The sequence below is a fragment of the Sus scrofa genome, chromosome 6, assembly GCF_054392235.1.
Source record: "Sus scrofa isolate SSC_HxYL_T2T_F1_AM1 chromosome 6, Sscrofa_HxYL_maternal_Yorkshire_Landrace_v2.0, whole genome shotgun sequence".
Lineage (NCBI taxonomy): Eukaryota > Metazoa > Chordata > Mammalia > Artiodactyla > Suidae > Sus > Sus scrofa.
Genome location: NC_139388.1, coordinates 120,063,779 through 120,091,106, shown reverse-complemented (window position 1 = coordinate 120,091,106; position 27,328 = coordinate 120,063,779). Strand labels below are relative to the sequence as shown.

Here is a 27,328-nt window from a genome sequence, read left to right as displayed (position 1 = left end):
CTCTTCCCACTTAGTTTTAGAGTAAACTTTCCTTTAAAAAAGACAGTCTTTCCTGAGAAGAATTATCCATCGCTATACTAGCACAGTGGTATCAGCACTGTTAATAACCAGTTGAACTAGTGCAAATGGAGGTTAAAGTCAGCACGGTCAGAAAGGGAAATACTGTAACTTTGCTTCCTCACCATTCATGGTTCCCAGGCTAGGGGTCTAATCGGAGCTGTAGCTGCCAGCCTGCAACGCGGGATCCGAGCTGCTCTGCGGCCGACACCACAGCTCACGGCAACGTCGGATCGTTAACCCACCGAGCAAGGGCAGGGATCGAACCCGCAACCCCATGGTTCCTAGTCGGATTCGTTAACCACTGCGCCACGAGGGGAACTCTGTCACCATTCATGGATTTCTTTCGCTTGTATAGATTTTTTTTTTAAACAAGTGAGTTTTATCTTTTATGTAATAGGTTGCTCCATTTTGTATTTCAGAGTCCCCTTAAGCATCTATAAATGCTGCAAAATTGTGTCATTTTCTTTTACATTACATATCAAATTAGCCAGAGAACTTGAGTAACTTGTAAGTACTCCAAAAAGTGAAATATTAAGAAATGAAGTTGAACTTGTGATTTCATCCAGTCAATTGTCTAATGAGATGTAAGGGAACCTCTTAGGTGCCAGACATCATGTTTAGCATTTCATAGTTATCTGATTTAATCCCACAACCTGCAAGCTTGTTATCATACCCACCGTTTGAAAGCTGAGGAGAGGCTTGCAGAGGGTAGTAGCTTGGCATGACTTTCAGTTAATCAAAGGCCTTGGTGGAATTAACTCAGGTGTTTCAGGTTCCACATAGTTTAGTACTACTCAGAGATGATGGAAGGCATGGGTATCCTGCTAGGAAGGAACCAGATACACTGCATCTGGAAATACTGAGCAAACAATGGCATGCAGCCACTCCTTCCATGATTAGCTGCAAAACAAACACCTGCAAACACATTTGGGAAAAATGTATATAGCTAAGGACTAACTAGTAGGAAAAGGCAGCTTTTGAACAAAGGGTAGACCACGACCTAGGAGGTGCATTAAAACAATTTGCCTATTGAAGCTGGTTGGTGCTGCAGCGCTCAAGGGCCTATCTGCGCCCAAGTCTTTTCCGCCCCTCCTGAACCCGTACAGCTAAAGTAGGACTACTCAGTGTTCACCTTCAGATGGGAAGGCAAGTTCTAGCATAAGGGATATACACAGATCCGTATCCCATCCTTATTGTACGTTTCTAGAGGAAGTGCAGGATGGGAGGTTTCATTACGAAGAACACCTGGTTCCCAGAGCATGCACTTTGGGAGGAAAGCACATCACAGGAGTCTCCTCCTCAGAGATACTCCCTTTTCCTCCAGGCACAGCATCTTTCGTTATCCATCCCCAGGGTGGAACGTATTCGAAGCTCAAGTCTCGTCTCTCAGCCCCCAGCAGCGTGGCAAGCGCGGGGGTGCCAGCGCGCGCACCCGCGCGCGGGGGCGACAGTGACGCAGAAGGCGGCCGGGGAGCGGGTCCTAGCGTGAAGGGGGTGGGGTGGGCAGGTTGTTCTGCGCGGTGCCGCTCGGGCCAATCAGGAGGCGCGGTGTTTCGGGCGCGGGGAGGGGAGGTGTGGGCGGGGGCCTTGGGGTTTCCTCCGGGCGGGCGCAGCGCCGCCTGCAGTTCCGAGGGAGCGCGCCAAACCCTCGGGGGTCTCTGGACAAGCTCCCCGGCCCTTGGAGGTCCGCCCCTTCTGCGTCCCAGACGCGGCTCCGACGGCTCCCGGGCTCATCTTCAGGCTCCTCGGCTCTGACCGCAGCGCCAGTCGCCCCGCGGCTCTTCGCCTGGTGTCCGGGGGCCGTGCGGGGGCGGCGCCGGCAGGGGCGCCTCACCCCGGGCCGGCGGCGGTAATGCTGTTGCGGTTACCGCCCTTGCGGCCGTGCGGACAGCTGGCGGTGGCAGAAGCCGGAGCCGGAGCGCGCTCGCCGCTGGCCGAGACGCCGCCCTCGCTTGCGCTCTGCTCCCGCGGCCGCCGCGGGAAGCCGGGGCCCCGCGCGGCATGAGGAGGAGGCTGTGCGCCGGCGAGCGCCTAGCTCCTCGGCCCCCAGGGCCCCCTCGGGCCCCCGCGCATCGCGCGCGCAGGCTGCGGCCCCGGCGTCCACGCTAGCCCCGCACAGGCACGAGACGCCTCGGCCGGGAGAAGGAGGCGGTGCGGGCCTGCGGAGTGCGGGCGGCCAGGACCTTGAGTGCCGGGGCTTCGCGACTTGGACCTTGGCGGGCGCAGGCAGCTGGAGCCGCGGGGGAGCCCAGCGTGCTGCAGTCGGCGGGCCCTCTCCGCAGGGGCGCCGCGGTGCGCAGCCCGCGCCTCTCCCCACCTGCAGTCCCTCCTCCCGCCGCTGCCAGGCCGATCGAAAGCGCGTCCTAGCCCTTCCACGGCCTCCTCGGGTCCTTAGGTCCCCGGGCCCCCCGCCCCGCGTCCCCTCTCCCCTGCCCCCTCCCTCGGCGTCCTCCGGCTCTTCCCCTCCCCCGACTCCCCAGCCTCCCATTCATTCCACTCGCTCCCTCCTCTCTTCTCCCCGCTCGGGCCCTCTGTCCCCAGAGCCTCCGGGCACGGACCCCGCTGCAGTCTCGGGGTTTGTTTTTTTTTTTAGCACATTCATGGAAGTTTAGGGCCTGGACGGTGCCCCCAAGTCCGGCCTAAGAGTGCAGCCTGAGCTGCTGGCCGGGAAGAGGAAGATGTCTGTGCTCAGGCGGATGATGCGGGTCTCCAATCGCTCCCTCCTCGCCTTCATCTTCTTCTTCTCCCTCTCCTCGTCTTGCCTCTACTTCATCTATGTGGCTCCGGGTATCGGTAAGCACCGAGACACACCCTCACTTCCCACGGTCACAGTGAAGGAAACGCTGCACCTTACTTATGGGATTTGGAAGCTGTATAAGCGGGGGTCCGGCAGAAAGCATTTTATTTGAAATGTGATTTCAGACGTGTCACATAAACTGCTGCAGGGCATGGTTTTGGTATGTGAGTTTGGTTAATTGCACGTTTAAATAACTTAAAGAATTCATTAAATGGTCAGAGCAAAAGGAGGTGTGATGGCCTGGGATGTTCTGGTTTCTTTCTTGAGAATTCCTGACAGCTTTAATCCATCTAATATTAAATCTTTGAGTTTAAACTTAGTGCTTAATGGCAGTTTTCTTCAAACACTCTTTGCTGTAATAACTGGTGGTAAAAATACAATGGAGAAACCAACAGTAGGGAATGTGCTTGAGATCAAGAACGTACTATTCTGGTGTCCCAGGTCACTTTTTAAAAATGGGGTCAATGAACATTTGTGCCACACTTCAGGAATTTTTAGGCGATGAGTTGTCTAGTAAAAACAATGCTCGGTTATTTAGTCCATTTGGGTCTGCTTTTCAAGGGTAGGTAGCCCCTGCTACCTGTTAAGAGGAATTCCGAGATAACATAATGATTAAAATAACAATTTTGCAAGGTTAAAATGTTAACTTGTTTACCAGTTTTGTTTTTGGTCCAAAATACCCTTTTGTATAATCTACTTGAATTGGCCTCTTTATTAAATATTCTAGTTTCTCAGCCCTCTTTGGTAGAAGAGGTACCATTGTGGCATTCTCCTGACTGAAAGATCAGAACTTCATATGGATATTAAAGCACATTATATTTCCAGAAGTCTTCTGAGTTCTTCCTGGTTATTATGTATTTAATGTTGAATTAGTAACATTATGCATCTCCTTGTCATTTCTTTTTAGACACTAGTAGTCTTTTGAGCCAGCACCATTTCTCCCCTGAATTAGCTAAAGATGTATTACCTCTCACAAAGTGAAAACACCTGCAGAATTTTGTGATGAAATTATTATCGGGGCATTGTTTCTCATGGTAATAGATTATTATGATGATTTGTAGGGGGGAAAGGAAGAAGCAAACAAACTTCGTCAAGACTGTTGTATTTCCTAAAAATTACTGTATGACTTTTTCTTGATTAATTTTTGACATCAGGTAAGGTGTAAGTAAGCTCAGAATGATGCTTAAGAAGACATAAATTGTTGAAACCTTGATGTATCCCAAAATAGAAGTTTGAGGCTAAAGTTTGAAAAAAAAAAAAAAGAATAACATACATTTTTAAAACTTTTTTTTTAAGGCCAAATCAGACACCTCTTCAAGCCTCTCAAAGAAATTACAGCTCAGTGGAGTTGAGAATAGTTAGCCAAAATATTCAACAGGCTTTTCTTAAAATCCTCTGCCATTTTCGAAGTCTTAACAGTTAGCTCCTCATTGCACAGGCAGTTTTTACTTTTACACATAGCTCTTTAAATGTCGGACATCTCTGGGGGATGTTATTAGATATTTTAACTTTGGGACATTTTTGGAGGAAATTTTTTTTGGCACCTAGTAATTTTCTTCCTTTCTTGATATTTTGAGTAACGTGTTAAAGTTAGGTTTAAAAAGCTAACCAAAGGAAATTAGAATTCCAGCTTTCACTTAATAATCACCCAATTTTTTTGGTTATTGCATTCATATATTATCTATAGATTCTTAAAATTTAATTGATACAAAATATGTTTTTCTTATTTGTGACTTGGTATATGTCACTTGTCAATCACTGACAAGTCATAAAATTTTTAGCGATTGTCTTATAAGCAATTAGGTTGAAATGGTTTAAACTACTCTGCTTTTGTGGGTCTTCTAATTTGTAACTTAAAAAATTAAAGTCAGTAAAAAGAATGAAAACCAAAGCTTATGGTGTTATCAATTTGTTAAACTGAATCTATTTCTCCATTAACTATGATTTAGCAGCAAAAAAAATAACCCTGCTTATCTATCTTTTAATTATTGAGAAGCAGTTTTCCAAAATTCAAATTTTTGCTTGAAAGCTTGAATTTTGTCAATGGTAACACATCATGTCAGTTTTCCTTGAAGTGTCAGGCTCATTTTGGGGAAAAGGTAGGTCAAATACAGAAGTCAATGGCCGTAGGTTGTCAGTTTTACTTTAATGTAAAAATGACATTCCATGAAAAATGTGGCTAGTTCGGCTCATAATGCAATGATCTGTTGCCCAATTTGATTTTCAAGACAACCATGGTACTTTGGTATGCTGCAGAAATGCTTTGTGCATACTTCTCATTTCATCGCAACACAAGTTTCCTGTTCGTGAGACATACCCCCAAACTAATTGGGTTCTTGTAACTAGTTTACATTAGATGTACATAGAACCTTTTTGAAATAATTCATATTTTAGTCTGAATTACATCTTGGGGCAGAATTTTCTCATGACTAAAATATATGTTTAATTGAGCATTTTAAAATTAATCTTAAATATTTCAAATCTCTTTTGTTAAAAAAATCCACATTAATCCTATCCACATCAGCCTGTTCTAGTAGATATCCATTGTATTTTTCTTCCTTCTGTGCAGAGACCTATTTCTGCCACGTGCCTTCCGCAGACAGTTAGTTCGTCTGTCATTTTAGTTATTCTCCTTAGTCTCCTTCCTCCCTCTCTTCCTTCTGAGAAGGTAGTACCACCCAACCATGGACAGCGTAATATATTTACTGTCCAGTGTTTTTTCACGTAGCACAACAACTTTTGGATTATTTGGGTCTTAATCTGCAATGATTCCCTCCAACTCAAAAGGTCATTATTGTAAGAAGAATTGGAAGCATTTTCCTTGAAATTTGTAATTCACACAAGAAACATAGGGGATTGTCCTTATATCATGAACTTTAGTTTGGAGGCCAGTTGGTCTGCTGAGCACCCCCTACACTGGAAATCCATGGACAGAGTGTGCCAGCCCACCCAGTGGGGGCTGGCGCCCGCCATGTGTTTTTCTCCTTCTCTTTCTGCCTTCGTGCATGATTGCCAAAAGACGAGTGCAGTTTTCTCCCAAGGTCATACCTTGGTTGAATTGAGAAAGGAATTCCATTTACCGTGAAACTGTTTCCAATCTAGCACAGCACAGGCAGTTTCCCGCTATGATATCAAAGGAGTAGTTGAACTGACTTAGAGAGTCATTCAGCAAACACGAGGAGAGCCCCTCCAGTGGGCTGATGTTGTTTGAGGGAGATTGATGACTAAGACAGAGTTCCTGCCCTCATGCCGTGGGATGAGTGCCAGGGAAGGGCTGTCAAAAGTCCTCGGAAAGCAGGCGGTGGGGAGTGTGGGCTGGTGAAGGATTTGCAGAGGAAGTGGTGGGTAGGATTTATCTGGACTGAGCAAAGGGGTTCTGGTCAGAGGGATTGGCGTGAGCAAAGCTAGTTTCCAGAAAATGGGAGTATTTCCATCTGGCTACCCCTTGGGGAATGGGGGTGGTAGATGGGCCAGATTGGGAGGGTCTGGGGTCCCCCTGTCCAGCCTAGTGTTCTGACTTTTGAGGTCCCTAGACTTCCTGCCCCAGAGAAACGACTTGGTTCACACAGCTTTCTGAAAGCTGTCTATGATTAAGAAAGAAGTCCGTGTGCCTTTCGTTGGTGGGGCAGTACTGTGGGGGGATATTGCACAACTCCCTCGGGAGTGGGGGCTTTTGCTGTCCTTTTGACTCACTGGCACAGCCCTGACCTTTGCTAGACTTGCTGACCAGCCGTTTTATTCTTTGCGTAGATCTGGAATCTGGTTGGGCCACTTTGGTGTGAATTCTTTTGGACCCTTTGAGGAATTGCCTGGCCATGTGCTTTGCGTTTTGGGTCTTGAGGGCATTGGTGCTCTACTGCGAGGGGTGGAATTGGTGATGAGTGGTCAGGGCGTGGGGTGCATGTGCACGTGTATGTGTTGTGGGAGAGGGTGGCTGAGTTAGGCCCCTGCTTAAAGCCACCCTGACATTCAGCCTGGGTTTTAATTAGATGGCTTAGAAAGTAGTTTGTGAGTTGCTCTGTAGCTTTTTTTTTTTTTTTTTTTTTTTTTTCGTCTTTTTGCCTTTTCTAGGGCCGCTTCTGCGGCATATGGAGGTTCCCAGGCTAGGGGTCTAATCGGAGCTGTAGCCACTGGCCTACGCCATAGCCACAGCAACGCAGGATCTGAGCTACGTCTGTGACCTACACCATAGCTCACAGCAACCCTGGATCCTTAACCCACTGAGCAAGGCCGGGGATTGAACCCACAACCTCATGGTTCCTAGTCGGATTCATTAACTCCAGGACGGGAACTCCATCTCTGTAGATTTTTTTTTATCACAACCCTTTGGCCTCCTGGCTGGGTGAAGACTAGTTGCATTCTTTTTGAGCTGTTTGCTTTGTGTCTCAAAGGTCCTTTTGGTTTTTGTTTTCACTATGTTCTCTGGTCTGTAGGGCTCCTTTCAAGGGTTCTTTGGTTTGGGGCCACGATGTTGGACATTTCTTTTTTCTCTGGGCCTCTGTTATTGGTCATGTATCCCATGCTAATATTTTTTTCCTGGGAATGGCAGGCAGCATCAAAGTTATTTCAGTAGCTCAGGAAGTAGATGATCTGACCAAGGTCATAGTTGGATCAGGGCAGAATTGAAAGGGTGTGCATAGTGGGATTGAAGCAAAGAGAGAAGCTTGAAGACAATGCTCATACTCTACACTAGGCTGTAGGTTGTAGGGCAAAAAGGCACAGGCCTTGAGGAGGCAATTTTGGTTTTAGAGAAATTGAGTTGAGATGCTTGTAGGCTATCCAGGAAGAACTTGTCAGTCCTTGTCTTGCCCTTATTAGAGCCCAGGAGAAGTGACTAACAGGCGAGAGATTTGGGTGTCTTCAGCGTAAGGGTGGATGATACTTATTTTTCCCCAACACACTTAAGTCAATAAAAGTAACTCATGCAAGCAGAGGTGACTCAGTTACTCTTAAACATGGAATAAGAGGGGTTACTTTGGAATATGAAGGAGGCCCGAGTGTAGTTTGAAGGGTTTCTCATGAGGCTGTTACTTTTTTCACTCCTGGCTCCAAATGGAAGGCAGTGTGATGGACCTTGTGCAAGGTTTAGATGGCCACTCAAGGAGAGCTTGTGGAGGCTCAAGAGAAGATGAATTTCGGGGGAAACCCATCAGCTTAGGGCAAGTGGAGAAATAGGAACAGGACAATGAAGGGGGAGAGAGATCATGAAAGTGCAGAAAGGCCCTGCAAAAATAAATAAATAATAAATAAATACATAAAAATGATGATCAGCAAAACAAGCATTGCATTGGGGTATCGTTCGGTGAGGGCAGCGTCTAGAAGGAGACTCACAGATTTGGAAAGTAGGCACTCTGGGACATCCCTATAAGAGCTGTTTTTGTGGTGTTACAGGACACCAGCCAGGTTGCCATGGGTTGAATAGTAAATCCAAGGTCAGATGAAAGTGGTTCATTAAGTGGAAAGTAGAATCAACGGAACCATATGAGATAAAAAGACCTGAGCTTATGTGAATGCTTAAGAAAGTGAGGACACAGTATGAAGGTTTGAGAAAGGAAACAGAGCACAACATGTGATCTGGGAAGACTTAATTCATTTGCTTATTCATACGTATTTGTCTGTGGTTCTGCCCTGAACAGGATCCACATGGTCCCTGCTTCATCAAGTTTAGAGCCCGTGAGAAATTTGCAGATAAGAGTAACTCTTCCAGAAGAGAGTGTGGAATGCAGTTTGCTGTGGAGGCACCAGTTGGGAGCTTGGTGATCACTAAACTAGTTTAGGCATCAGGGAGAAAAGGGAGATGAAGCTGAGGCCAGAAACTTAAGTTAGGTAATGGAAGGGGGGGGCCTAGGGAAAAATACTTTGGTAGGAATGGAATATTTGAAGGCTACAAGGTGAGAGAGAAATGGAAAGTTCAAGTGTAGAAATCAGAGGGAATGTGGGCTGAAGCCAGAGAGATACATACAGGTCTAGTCATAGAGAACCTTGTACGCTGGGTTTGAGAACTTGGACTTAGCCTGAGGACAATGTCAAACCATTGAGCTTGAATTTTAAGTAGGAGAGTGTCATGTCAGGTTTGCATTTGAGAAATATTTAGGCTGTACTGGTGTGAATGGTTTAAAGGCAGTGATCCTAGAATCAGGGAGACCAGGTAGAGGGGGTGGGATCGAGTGTACAGGTAGAGTAATTGTGGAGATGGGAGAGGAGGAGATAAAGATGTTCATGATAGCAAAAGTTAGATGCATATGGAGGGGGAGGTTAAGGCCCTTCACATCTCATCAGGCGAGTGAATTGTTTAGAGTGAGGGGCTCTGCTTATGTGAACAACTCGATATAGTATGAACTGTTTTCTAAGCTAGGTTAGGAGATTTGGTTTCTGCCTTGGCACGTGCTAGAGACTTAATGAAGAATTGTTGACTTTCTGATTAAATCTCTTCTTTTGGTGTGGCAGCTCCTCTCCCCAGCCCGCTTATCAGTGCCACCCTGATGGTGGATGTTAGATACCTCAAGGGGATATGGAGGGGCTGGCTGGGGATGAGGACTAGTGGAGAAAATGCCAGGATCAGTTAGAGTATTAGTTATCCATTCCTTTGTAACAAATTGCCCTCCAAATTACCTTGGGGTGCTTAGAACAACAAAGGTGTGTTATCTCGGTTTCTGAGACCAGGAATCTGGACACGTTTGGTCCGGATACCTCTGATTCAAGGTCTCCTATAGAGTGTTGGTCAGGCCTGTGGTTGGAGGCTCCGCTGGGGGAGGATCTGCCTCCAGGTTCACCCATGTGCCTTTGGGCAGGAATCTGGTCCCTTAGGATTGTTGGTCTGAAGACCTCTGTTCTTTGCAGGTTGTTGGCTGGAGGCCTCACTCATGCATATTCTTTTTCTCATATTATCTTTCATCATGTTCTATCCCAAGAGGTTGGATATAGTTCCCTGGGCTGTACACTAGGACTCATTGCTTATCCATTCTGAATGTAATGGTTGGCACCTACTAACCCCAAACTCCCAGTCAGGTTGCTGTTCTTAAGCCGGTCTGTTAAGTCAGCTGTATTGGTTCAGTATAAGTGAATCAAAATCCTGTGACCTTGTGGGAAATTAGGTGTTTTTGAAGGGATAATTGATGCATTGAAATCCGACAAAGCTAAATACCATTCTCCATGTTCCTGTTTTATGCGTAAATTTGAGGTCTGTTAAACAACGTGGCAGAATGAAATAGTGACATACTTACTCTGCAGCAGTGTTTATCATCACTGCCTTTGTATGTTTATTAAAGGTAAAAATAGCCTTGTCTGTGGATACTTGAAAGTGAGAAACTCATAACCGAGGTTTGTCGTCTCCAGGCTAGAAGAATGGCCTTGTAAAGAAAGAGAAGGAACTGCTCTCAGAGATTGTACTTGCTTCTCTAAGCATATAGTTGGAAGTACTGAAGTAGACAATTTTTGGAGGAGCTGAAACATACCCCTTGAGGTATCTGACTCTTGCACTGTGAGTTGCCCAGAGTCTTTGAAGATTAAGGGGAAATATGAACTCTCTCTCTCCTTCAGCTTTAAGGAATCCCCCACAGGGAAAAGAGGAAACTTTAGGACAGCCTCCGAGAGCAGTGAGGGTCATTACCAGGCGGATTTTCTGCTCATTGTTAAAGAAGCCAAACCAGATGGTTCTAACTGAGCTGTAGCAATGAAATGAGCACTCCTTTCATTCCCTGTCTGCAAGCTAAGAGGAGATGATCACCTGTAATGGCTGGAGAAGCTGCTTTGCACGGGGAACTGGGCAGGCTTCTCATAGCCCCGTGAACTTGGTTACTCTGTGCCCTGTTCATCTCTGCAGCCTCTGTGACCGCCCAGCCCAGGCACAGGCTGTCTCTCTGCCTGTGCCCCTTCCCCTGCTCCTGCCTTGGGGACTCCATTTCCCTTTCAAGCCTGCCTTTCATTGTCTTATCCTTAGTGAAAATGTGGAGGTGGGTGGGGAGGCTGTGGTGAGGAGGTGATTCCAAGAGAGATTTTTTAGAGCTTGGTTTTCCTATGTTCCATTTGGGAGTTTCTGGCAAATAGAGAAGGTTCCCCCCCCCCCCAATCACCTCAGGTTTGTGTGTTTACAGTTTCTTCCTTTGGGTCAGGTTTTCTGGCCGCCTTGGTCCGAGCTGGCTGTTGTCACCACTGCCTGGGACTACAGTTTACCAGTTTAATCAGAGCAGCTTGCCCCCAGCTCTGTCACCCTTCTGGTCTCTCTCTCTCTTTTTTTTTTTTTTCCTTTTCCCTCTGAATCTTTTTTTTTTTCTCTTTTTTAATTCCCAGTGATTGAATATTTAAAAAATCTTTTGTTTGTTTCCATTTCGCCTTTTGTCAGGATAATAACAGAGAGAATAATACACGAGTAATATTGTGGTTTGAGTTCAAGGCTTAGTCAATTGAAGGTTGAAAGTAGGTTTTTTGAGGATACCTACAATGCTATTAACATGCCACTGGAAAATTAAAAGTTTACTTCAATTACAGTATTTTTACTTATGTCTTAGCCCACTGCAGAATTTCAGGGAACATCCCAAGGTTATTTTTCTCTAGCGTGTATATTCTGTGTCAGGCCAACTTGATTTATTATGTTTCATGGGCATACTTGGTTTTGGTCATAGTAGACCTTGACAGAGATTAGTTTAAGCCATAGCAAAACCCCTCTTCAACAAAAATAGGGACGATTGCTTAAAGGATGCTTATCAGTCTCATTTTTGGCTTTGTGGCCTAGCAAAATGTTTAGGAGGACATAATTTAGTGATTTTAAATCTTCGGTTTGTAGTTAACTTTTATTCTTCCAGAGGTATAATAAATATGACTTCTTGCTTGCATCTTTGTTGTCATGATTAATTATTTGAGTTGGTGGTGGTCTTTGGCTTTGTCCAATCTTTGTGTCATATGTTCATTGAGGATGAAACAGATTCTTCTATGCCTGAATGACTTGTACCTAAATTAGAAAGCTGTGTACAAGAGGATGTATTTGATATAAGTTTAATTATGAAAGGAAGGTTCTACTTTTTTGCTTGTTACAAATGTTAATGATGTTTAGAGAATTACTACAAGAAGTAGTTTTCAAACATGAAGGTGCCTTACTTAAGGCAACCCAGGTCTTATCACCAGAGATTCTGGTTGTGATCCTCATTTTAAAAACATATGTCAGGGAGTTCCCATCGTGGTGCAGTGGTTAACGAATCCAACTAGGAACCATGAGGTTGCGGGTTCGGTCCTTGGCCTTGCTCAGTGGGTTAAGGATCTGGTGTTGCCGTGAGCTGTGGTGTAGGTTGCAGACGCGGCTCGGATCCTGCGTTGCTGTGGCTCTGGCGTAGGCTGGTGGCCACAGCTCTGATTCAACCCCTAGCCTGGGAACCTCCATATGCCACGGGAGCGGCCCAAGAAACAGCAAAAGGACAAAATAAATAAATAAATAAATAAAAAATAAAAATAAAAACATATGTCAGGTAATTCTGGGCCCTGGGAATTTTATTTCTGACAAACACCCCAAATGGTGGGGAAAAAATTAAGTGTGGATAGATTTACTTTTTAAATTGCTTATCTCATATCATTTGATCTTTCATGGAACTAATCTTATCAGTTAAAAACCAGATTAATTTGTTTATAGCATCATGTTTTACTGGAGATAGAGTTACCTGTTGTGGTGAAGAATATTTTCTTCCAGTAATGGATGGAATGGACAGATAGATTAAGACAACCAGGATCCAGTGTTTCCTTATGAGTCAGCATTGCCTATGTGATTGAATTATGGATTGATCCTAAATATGTTATTTAGGGTTTGTTTGTTTGTCTTTTTAGGGCCTGTACCCCTGGCATATGGAAGTTCCCAGGCAAGGGGTGGAATCATAGCTGCAGCTGCTGGCCTACGCCACAGCCACAGCAACTCAGGGACATGAGTGTCTGCAATCTATACCTTACCCTGCAGCACACGGCAACCAGATCCTTAACCCACTGAGTGGGGCCAGGAATCAAACCCGCATCCTCATGGATAGGATGCTAGTCGGCTTCCTTACCACTGAGTCACAATCGGAATGCCAGTGTTTTTAATGATAAGAAAGGTATATTGTAATTCACTTAGCAAGATCGATAAAAGTTATTAAAGTGTATGGCCTTACATGTGAGCCAGTGGAAGTAATTGAAAAACAAAAGACTTACTGAAGTCTTTGTATAGTATTTTCACAATTAAGCAGCTCTGTGAAGTTTGTTAGTGTAACATAGTTTGAAATATCTCTTGTCTTATTTTTAAATATTTGAGGTTTGCTAGTGTTAATAATTCTTTACTGAAATCATGTTTTACATATATTGCCTTCTGGATAGTTAAAGTAATTGCTCACATATTATGACTTCTAACTACAGTACAATTTCCAGTTTGACTGGGAGGAAGAGAAAAATTGGACTTTATTTCAGTTTGAATCAAGAGACCAATTATAAGATGCCCTGTTTATTGACTTGAAAAACATGCTCTGGCTTTGGAAAGCTTTGAAATTCATTTTCCATGCTCTGTGTCCTTCTCTCCTGCTTGTTTTAGAGTCATTTTCCTTTCTTGAATAAAGAAGTTGAAATAGTGAAAGGTATTTTAACTGTAAAAACACAAGGAAATTGGGGATGATTGTAGAACATATAGTTCACATAGGTCTCCCTTTTATTTTGATCCCATTATGAGAGTGTTCTTCCAGTGGTAGAAGTTCATTTTCTATTCACTTTAAATGTATTCTGAAATCATCCATTTTCAACAAATTTACAATGTTTCCTGAGCATGTGTGTTTGCAGTTTGATCTTTTAGTCTCTACTCCCATTAAGTGAGTTCCCTTACTGATTAGATTAAAACTCTAATTGCCTGCATTTTTCCTTCCCTGGTTCCCTCATTTCCTCCTGATTCTACTTTTCACCAATGTGGTTTATAACTTTTAACTCTTCAGGCTATGTTCACACTTGAAAGAAGCTGTATGTTTATTTTAAGTGAATTAACAAATGACAGTGTTGAAAGCTGTCGTTATGTTAGAGCATGTGTTGAGAGTCTAGTTTTTCAGTTATCAGCTCAGTTTCAGCTAGGCTGAACTGATGATCTGGTTGCTGTGAAAGTACTTCTAATAATTTTAGGCAGTTTATGCTTTTTCAGGATTTTGGATTTTGCAGAGGCACCCTCATGGCTCTTGAGTTTCCGGTACTGCTTGGCATCTGGTAGTTATTCCACAAATATTTATTGAGTAAACACATGACCCCACCCTGAACATCTTTAATAAGATTGTTGGAAAAGTCAGATTGTATTTAAAAATATTTAACCCTGATCACTATTTAAGCACAAATAATATCCTCAAATAAAACTCTTAAAACTTCAGAGCAGAAGTGGTAAAAGTACCTGTTGGAATTTCTTTTTAATTTTCATTGGCTACATCAGCCAAACTTGAGCTACTGGCTAAGATCTGAAGTAGATCTGTATTGTATGTGATCACTGGATTCATTATTGATGAAATGGGATGCTGAGCTCAGAATTATTTCATTCTATTTATTAGTCAGCCCATGACTTACTGGAAAGATGGGGAGGAGGATATTCTAGGCTAGTAATTATTTGTTTTGCAGATTTCTTTGAGCCATATCTGGGTTTTGAATTATTGTCACTCCAATTTCTGCCTCCATCCTCACATTGTTTCCTCGTGTGTGTGTGTGTGTGTGTGTGTGTAAGTGTAAAATCTCCCTCTGCCTTTCCTGTGTGTGTGCACTTGTCATTGGATTTAGGCCCAACCCAGATAATCCAGGATGATCTCCTCATTTCGAGATTCTTAACTTAATCACATCTGTAAAGACTCATTTTCCAAATAAGATGACAGTCACAGGTTCTGGGAATTCGAATGGGCACACTTCCTTGGGGGCTTCCATTCAACCTGCTCCATAAGAATTAAATGAAGGAGGTCCCGTCGTGGCGCAGTGGTTAACGAATCCGACTAGGAACCATGAGGTTGTGGGTTCGGTCCCTGCCCTTGCTCAGTGGGTTAACGATCCGGCGTTGCCGTGAGCTGTGGTGTAGGTTGCAGACGTGGCTTGGATCTGGCATTCCTGTGGCTGTGGCTGGCAGCTACAGCTCTGATTCGACCCCTAGCCTGGGAACCTCCATATGCCGTGGGAGTGGCCCAAGAAATGGCAAAAAGACAAAAAAAAAAAAAAAAGGAAATAAAATATAATTGTATGTACATTTTCATATATTTATATGTGGCATTTAGCTCAGTGTCTGACAGATATAGGTGCTCAGTAAGTGTTCACTCATTTCCGTTCTCTTTAGAAGCCTATGCCCTTCACATGCCACATCCTGGGATGATTTTGGCAGTTACTCCTCAACTGAGAACGTTCCTGCTCCACTCCGTCCCCCACTGACGTCCTGTGGTGGCCATCAGGAAGCCTGGTCCTTGTCTTCCAAATTTGCCTGCTTGGCCCGCCTGGGTGTCCTCGTAGCTGTGGCCTGTTCTCTCTCCAGACCCACAGTCTTCCTAACCTTCCATTCCTGGCACTTTCTCACCTTTATTGATGTCACTTCTCATCTTCACAATGACTTCTAGTCCTCTCCTCTCCTTTGTTTTTTCTCACGCCATCCACCCGTTTGGACCTTCCCAACTAATTTTCCATCACTGCCAACTCTGCTCAGGTTGGATGGCTTATCCTTGCATATACCCCGCCCAGTGCCTTTGCTAGCACTGTCCCGTCACTGATAATGTTCACCTTCCTAACTCTTTCTTCTCTCACTGCCTTCCTTGTAAATTTCCTCTTCCTTCCCTCCTCTCGGGCTGCAGTCATGCTGGAGCCCTCTTGTTCCAAGAAAAGTTCCCTTGACCTCGCTCTCCCTTACCTGTTCTGAAACTAGATTGCGTTCACTTTGTTCATTTAACTCTTTACTAGTTTCCTTTGGTGTCCATTCTTTTGGCAGAACTGCTCTCTGGAAGGCTGGCCGTGATCTCCTAACAGCATTTTTAAAAAGAGCCTTCTCTCTTTCTGTCTCCCTTTCTCCCTCTGACCCTCACCTGAGCCTGCCCGTGCTTTCTCTGCACGTATCTTCTCTCATAATAAACACTTTATTTGCCTCAGTAAAACAAACCAAATAAACAAAAGAGCTGGATTGCTGTACTTGCCCATAACTGTGTTATCTTGACAAGTTGCTTAACTCCATGCTTCAATTTCTTAATCTGTAGCATGGGCATATTAGTACCTACCTGATAAGGTTGCTTAGAAGAGTTAAAGAGATCTGTTTATGTAAAGTGCACTGAGGGTGCCCAGTAGAGTTTGCACTAGATATTAGCTTTTTATTTTTTAAGCTGTTGTTTTTTAGTCGTCTTAGCCGCTGTGGTGACATTTGACACAGTTGACTGTTTCTCTTCTTCTGTCCAGTGGCTTCTTCTCCACACTCAAGCTGAGATTAATTCATCTCGGGGTCTTTTATCTTTGTGCCTCCTATTGTTTGTGGTCTGAACTTCACCTTCTTAGCTCCTTTCTCAATAATTTTTCCTATGGTAATTCACCACCATGCCTCCCACTTTTACTTTTGTCTGTAGTCCGTCTCTCTTGGCCCCAGTGCCGTGTTTATAACTGCGTGTGAGAATGCCTAACCAACAGAATCTCCCTCTCAAAAGCAGCTCTGCAGCTGACTTCTGGTTTGTTAAAGGACCTGGAGATTCTGGCAGTTAGGACCATGGATGTTGGGATCAGAGAGATGTTGCGTCCTTCAAAGCCCAGGAATCCTTTCCAGATCACTGCAGCCTGTACCATCTCCCTGTCTTGAATACATACGAGTTTTCAGTGAGCAAAGCTGGATGTGCAAAGGGGTGGGGAGATGCGGCTTTACAGCAAAAGCATCCTTAGTTTTCTTAAGAATGAGGCATGTTGAGGAGTTCCCATTGTGGCTCAGCAGAAATGAATCTGGCTAGTATCCATGAGGATGCAGGTTCAACCCCTGGCCTTGCTCAGTGGGTTAAGGATCCCGTGCTGCTGTGAGCTGTGGTGTAGGTTGAAGATGCAGCTCGGATCCTGAGTTGCTGTGGCTGCAGCTCTGATTCATCCCCTAGCCTGGGAACTTCCATATGCCAGAGGTGCAGCCCTAAAAAGAAAAAAAGAAAAAAAAAGAAAGAAAAGAAAACTGCCTCACGAACTTTCATTTCTATACCACAAAGTTCATATATTACAAAATACGTATATTTAATAAACGAGATTCAGTAGAGTTATAAGACTGGATACAGGAAGATTAATTAGCTGCAGCTCTGATTGACCCCAGCCTGGGAACCTCCATATGCCGAGGGTGTGGCCCTAATAAGACAAAAAAATGAGGCATGTTCATAAATCGCTTTGCTTACAAACTCAGGGTAAGATGCCTAGAAACTGTTACAGACTGTTGATTTTTTTTTTTCTTCAGTTGTGGTTCTCTTCCCCCCTGAAAAACAGACTAGATAAATAAGTTAAATTTATGTCTCACAATGCAGAGGCAAATTGCCAGTGAAGTAATTTATGGGAAGACGGCATGATTTTAACCAAACAGTGGTAGTTTTTAGTGTGTTTCTGAGCTGTCTCGAGACCAAAGGGCAAGGAGGGGAATGATTTCCCTAATTTTTTTCCCCAGAAATGTGGTTTCTTATGAGTTGGAATAGAAAATTTGGACAAGGATTTCCTGGCTTGCCAAGAAGACATTGTATTTCATATTAATGATAATTAGCAGGCACGAAGTTATTGGAGTGTGGGTTACTGTACTTTTATGATGTTTGGAAATCAGACCATTCCATGCTGTTTTCTTGTGCCCTGAAACACTTTGACACATGGCCTTCCTCCTGTTAACAATGCCTCTATTTAAATACAGCTTCATTCCTTAATGGGTTTTGATCTTTTGGGATTAAACCCGTGAGGACCATTAACCTAAGGAATGTAACTCAATTAGCTGTGAATGATTTAAAATAAACTAATAGATTTTCCATTTGGAGAGCTTGGTGTCTCGCTTTATTTTTTTCTCCACCCATCTATTGAATAGTAAATGAATTCTTTGGGTAAATGATTCACCTTTGTCACAGGTGCCATCAGCAATCATTTTTTCTTAACTGTTTTGTTACCTGATATTTTGAAAGTTTTTAGGAAAATTTGACTTTGATTATGCTTTTCTAGACTGGATGTTTTCCTGGCTTCTTAAATTTGACTTGGTTTCAAGATTCAAACAGTTTTCTCGGTAAGAGTAGGTGTGATAATTAAAAGTAAAAGCTTATATAGTTTTTAAAAATTTCTATTTCCAGGACACACAGTGATGCACATGCATTCATACCTAGCACATCCTTGCTTAGGCCAGTGCTGTTTTCTCCATGTCTGGAAACCTGTCTTGGTCTTGGCTTAGCGCTTGGCTTAGCCCTGCTTCTCCATGACAAGGGGTTCCCCCCCCCGCAACCCCGCAGTTTGGTGCAGGACATTTACTTCACTGATAACAAAATCTGTCTGTAACTTGAGGATTAAATGATCCAAAGTATTGGAAATCTGTTGGCACTAGTCATCTATTTTTTTTCTTCATCATTTCTGTTGAACCTGCAATCTTTGTTTTAGGTAGAATTGCTGATGTTACTTTGGCTTTTCTTGAACATTTTCCCACTTTTTCAGTTGCCTCTTCTCTTTGTTTTCGTTTTTCACTTTGTCTTGTTTGTCTCCTTTGCTTTTTAAAGTCCACAAAAGAGCAAAAAATAGAATAACTTGTGGTGTTGGTAACCCTGGTATAATACAATCAAGCCTAAACAAGTTAAATCTAATTATAGGGCTGCTTTCTAGAGAAAATGTAGACAAGCACCCAAAAATGATTGAGGTAAAGCTTATGTGAAACCTGCATGTCTCTTTCTCTGTCTTTTATAGATTGAAGGTGTAAGGAGAAGTGGTATTTCCCTTTTCTTCTCTACTCTCTTTACTTACTCTCTGCTCAATGGTACTTTGAGCAAGTTTGAATGTCAACAAATGGGAGAGGAGGCAGCAAATATTCCATTTTGCTCATCTCTCTGTACCGTCTTGAGGGAGCAGAGCAGGGCCCAGAAAATGAGTTAGCATTTTTTATTTCTTTTCCTGTTTTGAGAGTGTCATTACTGTGTTCGGAGACAGCTTATCTGAAAATTGAGTCATTAACTGAATCTTCCAGTTTCTTGGTTTTGCCAGGAAAATGAGCCTCCTCCTCTTGTCTGAATGGTTTTTTTTTTTTATTTTTTGGCTCTTCGCTTCGAGAAGTTAGAGTAGAAGGGGCTTTGGAGAAACCTAGTGCAATATTACCCTTATTGGATGAGAAAACAGATCCGGTGAGCTGTCCAGAGTTACGCACTGTGCCAGCAGAATCAGGACCAAGGAAGAAAGAAAGGATCTTTTGACTTGACTTCCGTGCCTCTCTGACAAGGGCTGGCATCTCAAAAGGCAGGGATTCACGTAATTGTTGTCAAATTACCAATTTCTCCCAAAGGAATAAATTAGAAATTAATTTTTGAGCACTTACCCTGGAAAATTAAATTAACCAACCTGAAAATGCCATGTGTATTTTGATTTTGTCTGCTTTTATAATCCTAGTAGGTAGCTTTGTGATTGGGAGTGTAAAAGTTCAAGTAATCAAGAGAAATTACCAAAAGAGGTAGTTTTTAGATCATCCTGCACTGTGCCCCCAGTACCTTGAGAATTTGAAAGGTCAATATCCATACTAGATACAGTGACTTAGGATGTATTTATAGTTCAAGAAGGAATCCTCACTTTTGTGGCGTCTTTGAAGGGATTAATATAGAATTAGAGAAAGTGATTTTAGGATTGTGTGATTGAATAGTTATAAAAAATGCCTCTTTGACATGTCTAAGTATATTTTATGGTAGAAAATCATCATTATGGATAAAAGAACCACAATATTTCATTTTGTTCATTTGGTCTCACTCTAGTTGATATTACTACTTTAATTTTTTCATTTTCATTGTTTTAAAAAAGTTTTTTTTTCCCTTTTGGCCACACCTGTAGCATGTAGAATTTCCTGGGTGAGGGATCAAGCCTGTGCCACAGCAGTGACCTGAACCACAGCAGTGGCGATACTCGATCCTTAACCTGCTGTGCCACCAGGAAATAGGAGTTTGTTTTTTGATAATGGGAAATAGTTTATATTTTTGTTTTCCCTTTGGACATGCTAATTGAGTGAGTTTGGGTTTATTGGGCAGGTTGATGCTGAATATTTTTTTTTATTTTGAAAGAACTTATTGAATGCTCTCTTTTTTTCTTCCATAGCCAACACATATCTCTTTATGGTACAAGCTCGAGGAATAATGTTGAGAGAAAATGTGAAAACAATAGGACATATGATCAGGCTGTACACAAATAAAAACACTACGCTCAATGGTACAGGTAAGGCTGCTTCCTGTTTAATTTTGCTTTGCTTCTACTTCTTGCCTTTGTAATCAAAGAGCAGTAACCAGATCTCTCGACCTGTGGCTTTGCTTCCAAGTTACTCCCTGTTAAAGATGAAGGTTCCTCCTCAGTGTCCTAAGAGTCTTTCACTGCCCGCCTTAGGGACCGTCATGTGTTTTACAATATATAACGTTGTAATGACCAAGGTGATGAGGGTTTTGTATAAAGATCCTTAAGTTAATTCTTGCGAACAGAAATTAAACAGAGTATGAAAAACAGCTTGTACTTTTTCACTTTGCCTACTGTATTTAAGAGAAATTGACCCCAAAGAGAGTAATGTATTCATCTTAGCCATACTGCCATCTTTCCTTATGCCTGTTCTGATTCCTAAGATGGTTTTCCAACTATGTCCGGAAAATATTTTTGTTGTTTTTAGTTATAGAAGAGCCTATAATTTTATGGCCTTTTTAGGGGCAGAAGGGAGAAATCCTATCAAGTTGGAAATCAGTGCTTCTCTGTCCTTTTAAAATATAATCTGGAAGAAGAATCAGAATCACATGAAATTAAGATTTAAGTTAGAGGAGTTCCCGTCATGGCTCAGTGGTTAACGAATCTGACTAGGAACCATGAGGTTGTGGGTTCGTTCCCTGGCCTTGCTTAGTGGATTAAGGATCCGGTGTTGGGTGAGCTGTGGTGTAGGTTGGACACAGCTTGGATCTGGCGTTGTTGTGGCTGTGGCGTAGGCCAGTGGCTGCAGCTCCAGTTAGACCCCTAGGCTGGGAACTTCAATATGCCACGGGAACTGTCCTAGGAAAGGCAAAACGGATTGAAATCTTGTGGAGGAATGTGCTTCTCTGTGGCAGTGTTTCCACACTGTCTCCTAGAGTAGCATTAGGTGTTACTTTATTTATTTATTTTAATTATTATTATTTGTTATTATTATTATTGGTTTTTTAATAGTTATTTCCCCAATATAATTTTTTTCTATTGTACAGCATGGTGACCCTATTATACATACATGTACGCATTCTATTTTCGCACATAATCATGCTCCATCATAAGTGACTAGACATAGTTCCCAATGCTACACAGCAGGGTCTCATTGCTAATCCATTCCAAAAACAATAGTTTGTATCTATTCACCCCAAGCTCCCCAACCACCCCACTCCCTTGCCCTCTCCCTTGGCAACCACAAGTCTATTCTGCAAGTCCATGAGTTTCTTTTCTGTGGAAAGGTTCATTTGTGCCTTATGTTAGATTTCAGATATAAGTGATATCATGTGGTATTTGTCTTTCTCTTTCTGACTTACCTCACTCAGCATGAGAGTCTCTAGTTCCATCCATGTTGCTACAAATGGCATTATTTCATTCTTTTTATGGCTGGGTAGTATTCCATTGTGTGTGTGTGTGTATATATATATATATATATATATACACGCACCACATCTTTCTAATCCAATCATCTGTCAATGAACATTTGGGTTGTTTCCATGTCTTGGCTATTGTGAATAGAGCTGCAGTGAACATGTGGGTGCATGTGTCTTTTTTAAGGAAAGTTTTGTCTGTATATATGCCCAAGATTGGGATTGCTGGGTCGTATGGTAGTTATATGTATAGATTTCTAAGGTATCTCTATACTGTTTTCCATAGTACCAGTTTACATTCCCACCAGTAGTGCAGGAGGGTTCCCTTTTCTCCACACCCACTCCAGCATTTGTTATTTGTGAACTTATTAATGATGGCCATTCTGACTGGTGTGAGGTGGTATCTCATGGTAGTTTTGATTTGCATTTCTCTAATAATCAGTGATGTTGAGCATTTTTTCATGTGCTTGTTGGTCATCTGTACATCTTCCTTGCAGAAATGTCTGTTCAGTTCTTTTGCCCATTTTTCAATGGGTTGTTGGCTTTTTTTTTGCTGTTAAGTTGTGTAAGTTGCTTGTATATTTTAGAGATTAAGCCCTTGTCAGTTGCATCATTTGAAATGATTTTCTCCCATTCTGTAAGTTGTCTTTTTGTTTACTTTTTGGTTGCCTTTGCTGTGCAAAAGCTTATCAGTTTGTTTAGGTCCCATTGGTTTATTTTTGCTTTTATTTCTGTTGCTTTGGGAGACTGACCTGAGAAAATATTCATAGGGTTGATGCCAGAGAATGTTTTGCCTATGTTCTCTTCCAGGAGTTTGATGGTGTCTTGTCTTATATTTAAGTCTTTCAGCCATTTTGAGTTTATTTTTGAGCATGGTGTGAGGGTGTGTTCTAGTTTCATTGCTTTACATGCAACTGTCCAGGTTTCCCAGCAATGCTTGATGAAAAGACTATCTTTTTCCCATTTTATGTTCTTGCCTCCTTTGTCAAAGATTAATTGACCATAGGGTGTCTGGGTTTATTTCTGGGTTCTCTACTCTGTTCCATTGGTCTGTCTGTCTGTTTTGGTACCATTACCACACTGTCTCAATGACTGTGGCTTTGTAATGTTGCTTGAAGTCTGGGAGAGTTATGCCTCCTGCTTGGTTTTTGTTCCTCAGAATTGCTTTGGCAATTCTGGGTATTGTGTTTCCATGTAATTTTTTGGATTGTTTGTTCTAGTTCTGTGAAAAATGTCATGGATAATTTGATAGGGATTGCATTGAATCTGTAGATTGCTTTGGGTAGTATAGCCATTTTTACAATATTAATTTTTCCAACCCAGGAGCATGGAATATCTTTCCATTTCTTTACATCTCTTTAATTTCCTTGATTAAAGTTTTACAGTTCTCAGCATATAAATCCTTTCCCTCTTTGGTCAGGTGTATTCCCAGGTATTTGATTTTTTGGGGTGCAATTTTAAAAGATACTATATTTTTATATTCCTTTTCTAATATTTCATTGTTGTATAGAAATACAACTCATTTCTGAATGTTAATCTTATATCCTGCTACTTTGCTGAATTTGTTAATCAGTTCAAGTAGTTTTTGGGTTGAGTCCTTAGGGTTTTCTATATAGAGTATCATATCATCTACATTTTTACCTCTGCTCCTCCTATTTGGATGCCTTTTATTTCTTTTGTTTGTCTGATTGCTGTAGCTAGGACTTCCAGTACTATGTTGAATAACAGTGGTGAGAGTGGGCATCCTTGTCTTGTTCAGGATTTTAGTGGAGAGGCTTTCAGCTTTTCTCCATTGAGTATTGAATTTGCTGTGGGTTTGTCATAAATGGCTTTGATTATGTTAAGGCATGTTCCCTCTATACCCACTTTGGTAAGAGTTTTTATCATGAATGGATGTTGGATTTAGATGCTTTGTCTGCATCTATGGAGATGATCATGTGGTTTTTGACTTTTCTTTTGTTAATGTGGTGTATGACGTTGATTGATTTGCGTATGTTGAACCATCCTTGGGAACCTGGGATGAATCTCACTTGGTCGTGGTGTATGATCTTTTTTATATGTTGTTGGATTCGGATGGCTAAAATTTTGTTGAGAATTTTTGCGTCTATATTCATCAAAGATATTGGCTGATAGTTTTCTTTTTTGGTGGTATTTTTGTCTGGTTTTGGAGTTAGGGTGATGGTGGCATCATAGAATGTCTTTGGGAGTGTTCGTTCTTCTTCGGCCTTTTGAAAAAGTTTAAGGAGAATAGGTATAATTTCCTCTTTGTATGTTTGGTAGAATTCACCTGTGAAGCCATCTGGTCCTGGACTTTTATTTGTAGGGAGTGTTTTTATGACATATTCAATTTCATTTCTAGTGATCGGTCTGTTCAGTTGATCTATTTCTTCTTGATTCAGTTTTGGCAGGCTGTATGTCTCTAGAAAGTTGTCCATTTCTTCTAGGTTGTCAAATTTGTTGGCATACAATTGTTCATAATATTCTCTCATGTTTTTTTGTATTTCTTTTTTTTTGCTACTCTATTATTATTATTATTTTATCATTATTTCCCAATACAATTTTTTTCCCTACTGTACAGCAGGTGTTACTTTAAATGGTTCAGTGGCTGATCATACGTTGTTGAGTTGTCTAGAGTCTCATTCTAAACAAATAAAGGTTTAATTTGTGTCAGCAGTTCTTCATTCGTTGTGCCACTGTAAACCATACCCTCCACCCCCACCTCCTAAGAGGAAGTCCCTGTCTGCAAACCATAGGTGTGTTTTCTTAACATATATGCTAAGGTGGGTAATTTTAGACCCTTCTAAAAATTCAAGGCTGTAGCATATTGATGCTTAATTTAATGTCACACGTGCTTCTACAAAATTTGTTATAGGCATTTGCCTAATTTGTGTCATGATTCCACCAAACACTCTTAATTTTCTTCTTCCTTTTAACTTTAAAGAAATATATTTTAGAAAGACTGTCTCATCTTAGTTGATTTTTTTTGTTTTTTTTTTATCTTTTTTGTTGTTGTTGTTATTGTTGCTATTTCTTGGGCCGCTCCCGCGGCATATGGAGGTTCCCAGGCTAGGGGTCCAATCGGAGCTGTAGCCACCGGCCTATGCCAGAGCCACAGCAATGCGGTATCCGAGCCGCGTCTGCAACCTACACCACAGCTCACGGCAGCGCCGGATCGTTAACCCACTGAGCAAGGGCAGGGATCGAACCCGCAACCTCATGGTTCCTAGTCGGATTCGTTAACCACTGCGCCACGACGGGAACTCCTTAGTTGATATTTTAATAGTACAATAGAAATCTCATGAACTGGTCTTCTGCATTAACTGGTCTTCCGAATAGTAGGTCAAGTTTAGAAGTTTAAACATTTTAAAAGCTTCGCTAGGACTTGTGCTTGTTGAATAAGTTGGTTGTGAAACTATTCATTAAAAGTTCATTCAACTGAATGGAAATATTGAACATCTTTAGGTTACCATATTTGCATACGTGCTAAAAATCTATGCATCATCAGGTTCTTTTCTTGGGGTATGAATAAGTTATATGTGTGAATATTGAGCTTGATTAGGAGAACTAGTTACTTGGACAAGATGAGCTCCCCCTGCACCCCCCTAGCACCCCACAACTGAAAAAAAGAGAAAATTCTCTCTTCCCCTCAACAAGTCATATAGCTTCAATAAAGGTGGAAAATCCCCTTTGATGGAAGTTTGCTTTTTATGAACCCTTGAAAACTTTTCATGTGGTTCCTTTACTGGAAGTACAGCTGTTCTCAAGAGACAGTCAGTCATGGTATCAGCAAGGAATTGGGCTTGGTTGTGAGAGAGACCAGCTGGTGGTGGTTTAAACACCTAAGGCTGAAGTTCTTGTGTAATAGAAGACTAGAAGTTGGCTTTCTGAAGCTCTTGTGGAGAAAGTCTTTCCACGTTCTCCACCTTCTGCTGTTTCCTACAGCTTCACAGGCGAGGATGGCTGTGGGTCTCCAGTCTTTACGTTCATGCTTGCGTCATTAGAAGGAGCGACGGAAGAGGGGCAAGAGCGCCCCCCTTTTTAAGGACCCTTCCCAGAAGTCCCATGTGGTGGTCCACTAATGTCTCCTTAGCCAGAACTTGGTTGTAAGAGCACCTGGGAAATAATAGCCTTTGAGCTGGGCTCCCTGGTGCTCTGAATATAATTGAGCTTCTCTTACCTAAGAAGAAAGGGAAAATGGAGTGTGAAAAGGCAACTGTGAGGCTCTGCCGTGTTCATTTATATTGAGCAGTTAGTATAGTTTTACTGAACTAGATATTGGAGACAGAACATTGAGAAAAACATCCTCCCTTTATGGGAAGATCTCTAGGCTTTCGGGTGAGGTGGAAATGTAAATGTAACTACGTACAGTGCAGTGGTTTCTTTCTTTTTTTGAAATTACTTTCTTTCTTTTTTTTAAAGATTTTTATTTTTTATTCTAATTGCTTTATAATGTTTTGTCACTTTCTGCTGTACAGCAAAGTGACCCAGTCACACACACACACATTCTTTTTCTCACATCATCCTCTATTATGTTTCAGCGCAAATGACTGGATATAGTTCCCTGTGCAGTGGTTTATTGCTGCACAGATTTGTACAGATAAAATCTGGCAAAAAGGAGATAATGGACAATAAGGTGCACAGAGAGCTAATTGAACTCCAGGGGAGAATTGATTCTCATGTATTGACTCATTTAAAATTTAACACTTAGATCATAAAAATTCTCATCACAAGAAAAACATTGTAAACACGTGAGGTGATGGGTGTTCATTCACTAGCCCTATGGCCATCATTTCACAGTATGTACATGTATCAAATCATTATGTGGTATACCTTAAACCAAGAGTGTTATATGCCAATAAAATAGTTGATAAAAACATACTATTTAACACTTAGTGGCAAATTGTGATATTTCTAAGTACATTCGATTCCAAAAAAGAGTTTTTAATCCTGTGCCTGACTTTGAAGCATCAAGTGTAAAGAGATGTGTGTAAAATTTTTGTAAAGAGATCATGTACTTTCATAATCACATGGTGCCTTGCCTTGTAGCCCATGGTGTCAATCAAATTAAGATAACAAAATGTATTCAGTGGAGAATTACTGAAGCAGATGGCAAGGGTCCCACAATGTGCAAGTTGGTGGGTTTGTTAGAAATAACCCGAGTTCCCGTTGTGGTGCAGCGGAAATGAACCTGACTAGGAACCATGAGGTTGAAGGTTCGATCCCTGGCCTCGCTCAGTGGGTTAAGGATTCAGCGTTGCTGTGAGCTGTGGTGTAGGTCACAGATGAGGCTTGGATCTGGCATTGCTGTGGCTGTGGTGTAGGCCTGCGGCTGTAGCTCCGATTTGACCCCTAGCCTGGGAACCTCCATAAGCTGCGGGTGCGGCCCTAAAAAGACAAAGACAAAAAAAAAAAAAAAAAAAAAAAAAAGAAAAAGAAAAGAAAGAAAGAAAGAACCCAGTTCACTTCCTTGTTTGGTGGATGTGTGCTTGGAGTCCCTCTGACATGGCCAGACTGACATGACAAGCTGGTCATAAGTAGACTGGCGGAACTCTCCTTGAGTTTCTTTTACCTGCTTTAAGCTGCCCTTTGCAAAGAAAACAAAGCCCAGAGAGGTCTCCTTTGGTCCTATTCTCTGAGAGACCTGAGAAGTGATGCTGTCCAGCAGTTTTTGTCCTGTGTTTCCTTTTATTTGGGTGTGGCTCTGAAAGGGAGGGAGCAGGCAGGGGCCCAGGTC

At 42.2% G+C, this 27,328-nt stretch overlaps 1 protein-coding gene across 1 annotated transcript in view; it reads left to right on the top strand.

Annotated features, from left to right (window-relative positions):
- Nucleotides 1–1,681: 1,681 nt before the first annotated feature.
- Nucleotides 1,682–27,328, top strand: part of B4GALT6 (beta-1,4-galactosyltransferase 6) — a 67,785-nt gene continuing 42,138 nt past the window's right edge. Inside the window, exons 1-3 of the mRNA XM_084964417.1 lie at nt 1,682–1,744; nt 2,654–2,853; nt 20,111–20,227. Coding sequence (XP_084820543.1) covers nt 2,739–2,853; nt 20,111–20,227 — 232 coding nt within the window. The 5' untranslated portion in view covers nt 1,682–1,744; nt 2,654–2,738. The remainder of the gene's footprint in view (nt 1,745–2,653; nt 2,854–20,110; nt 20,228–27,328) is intronic.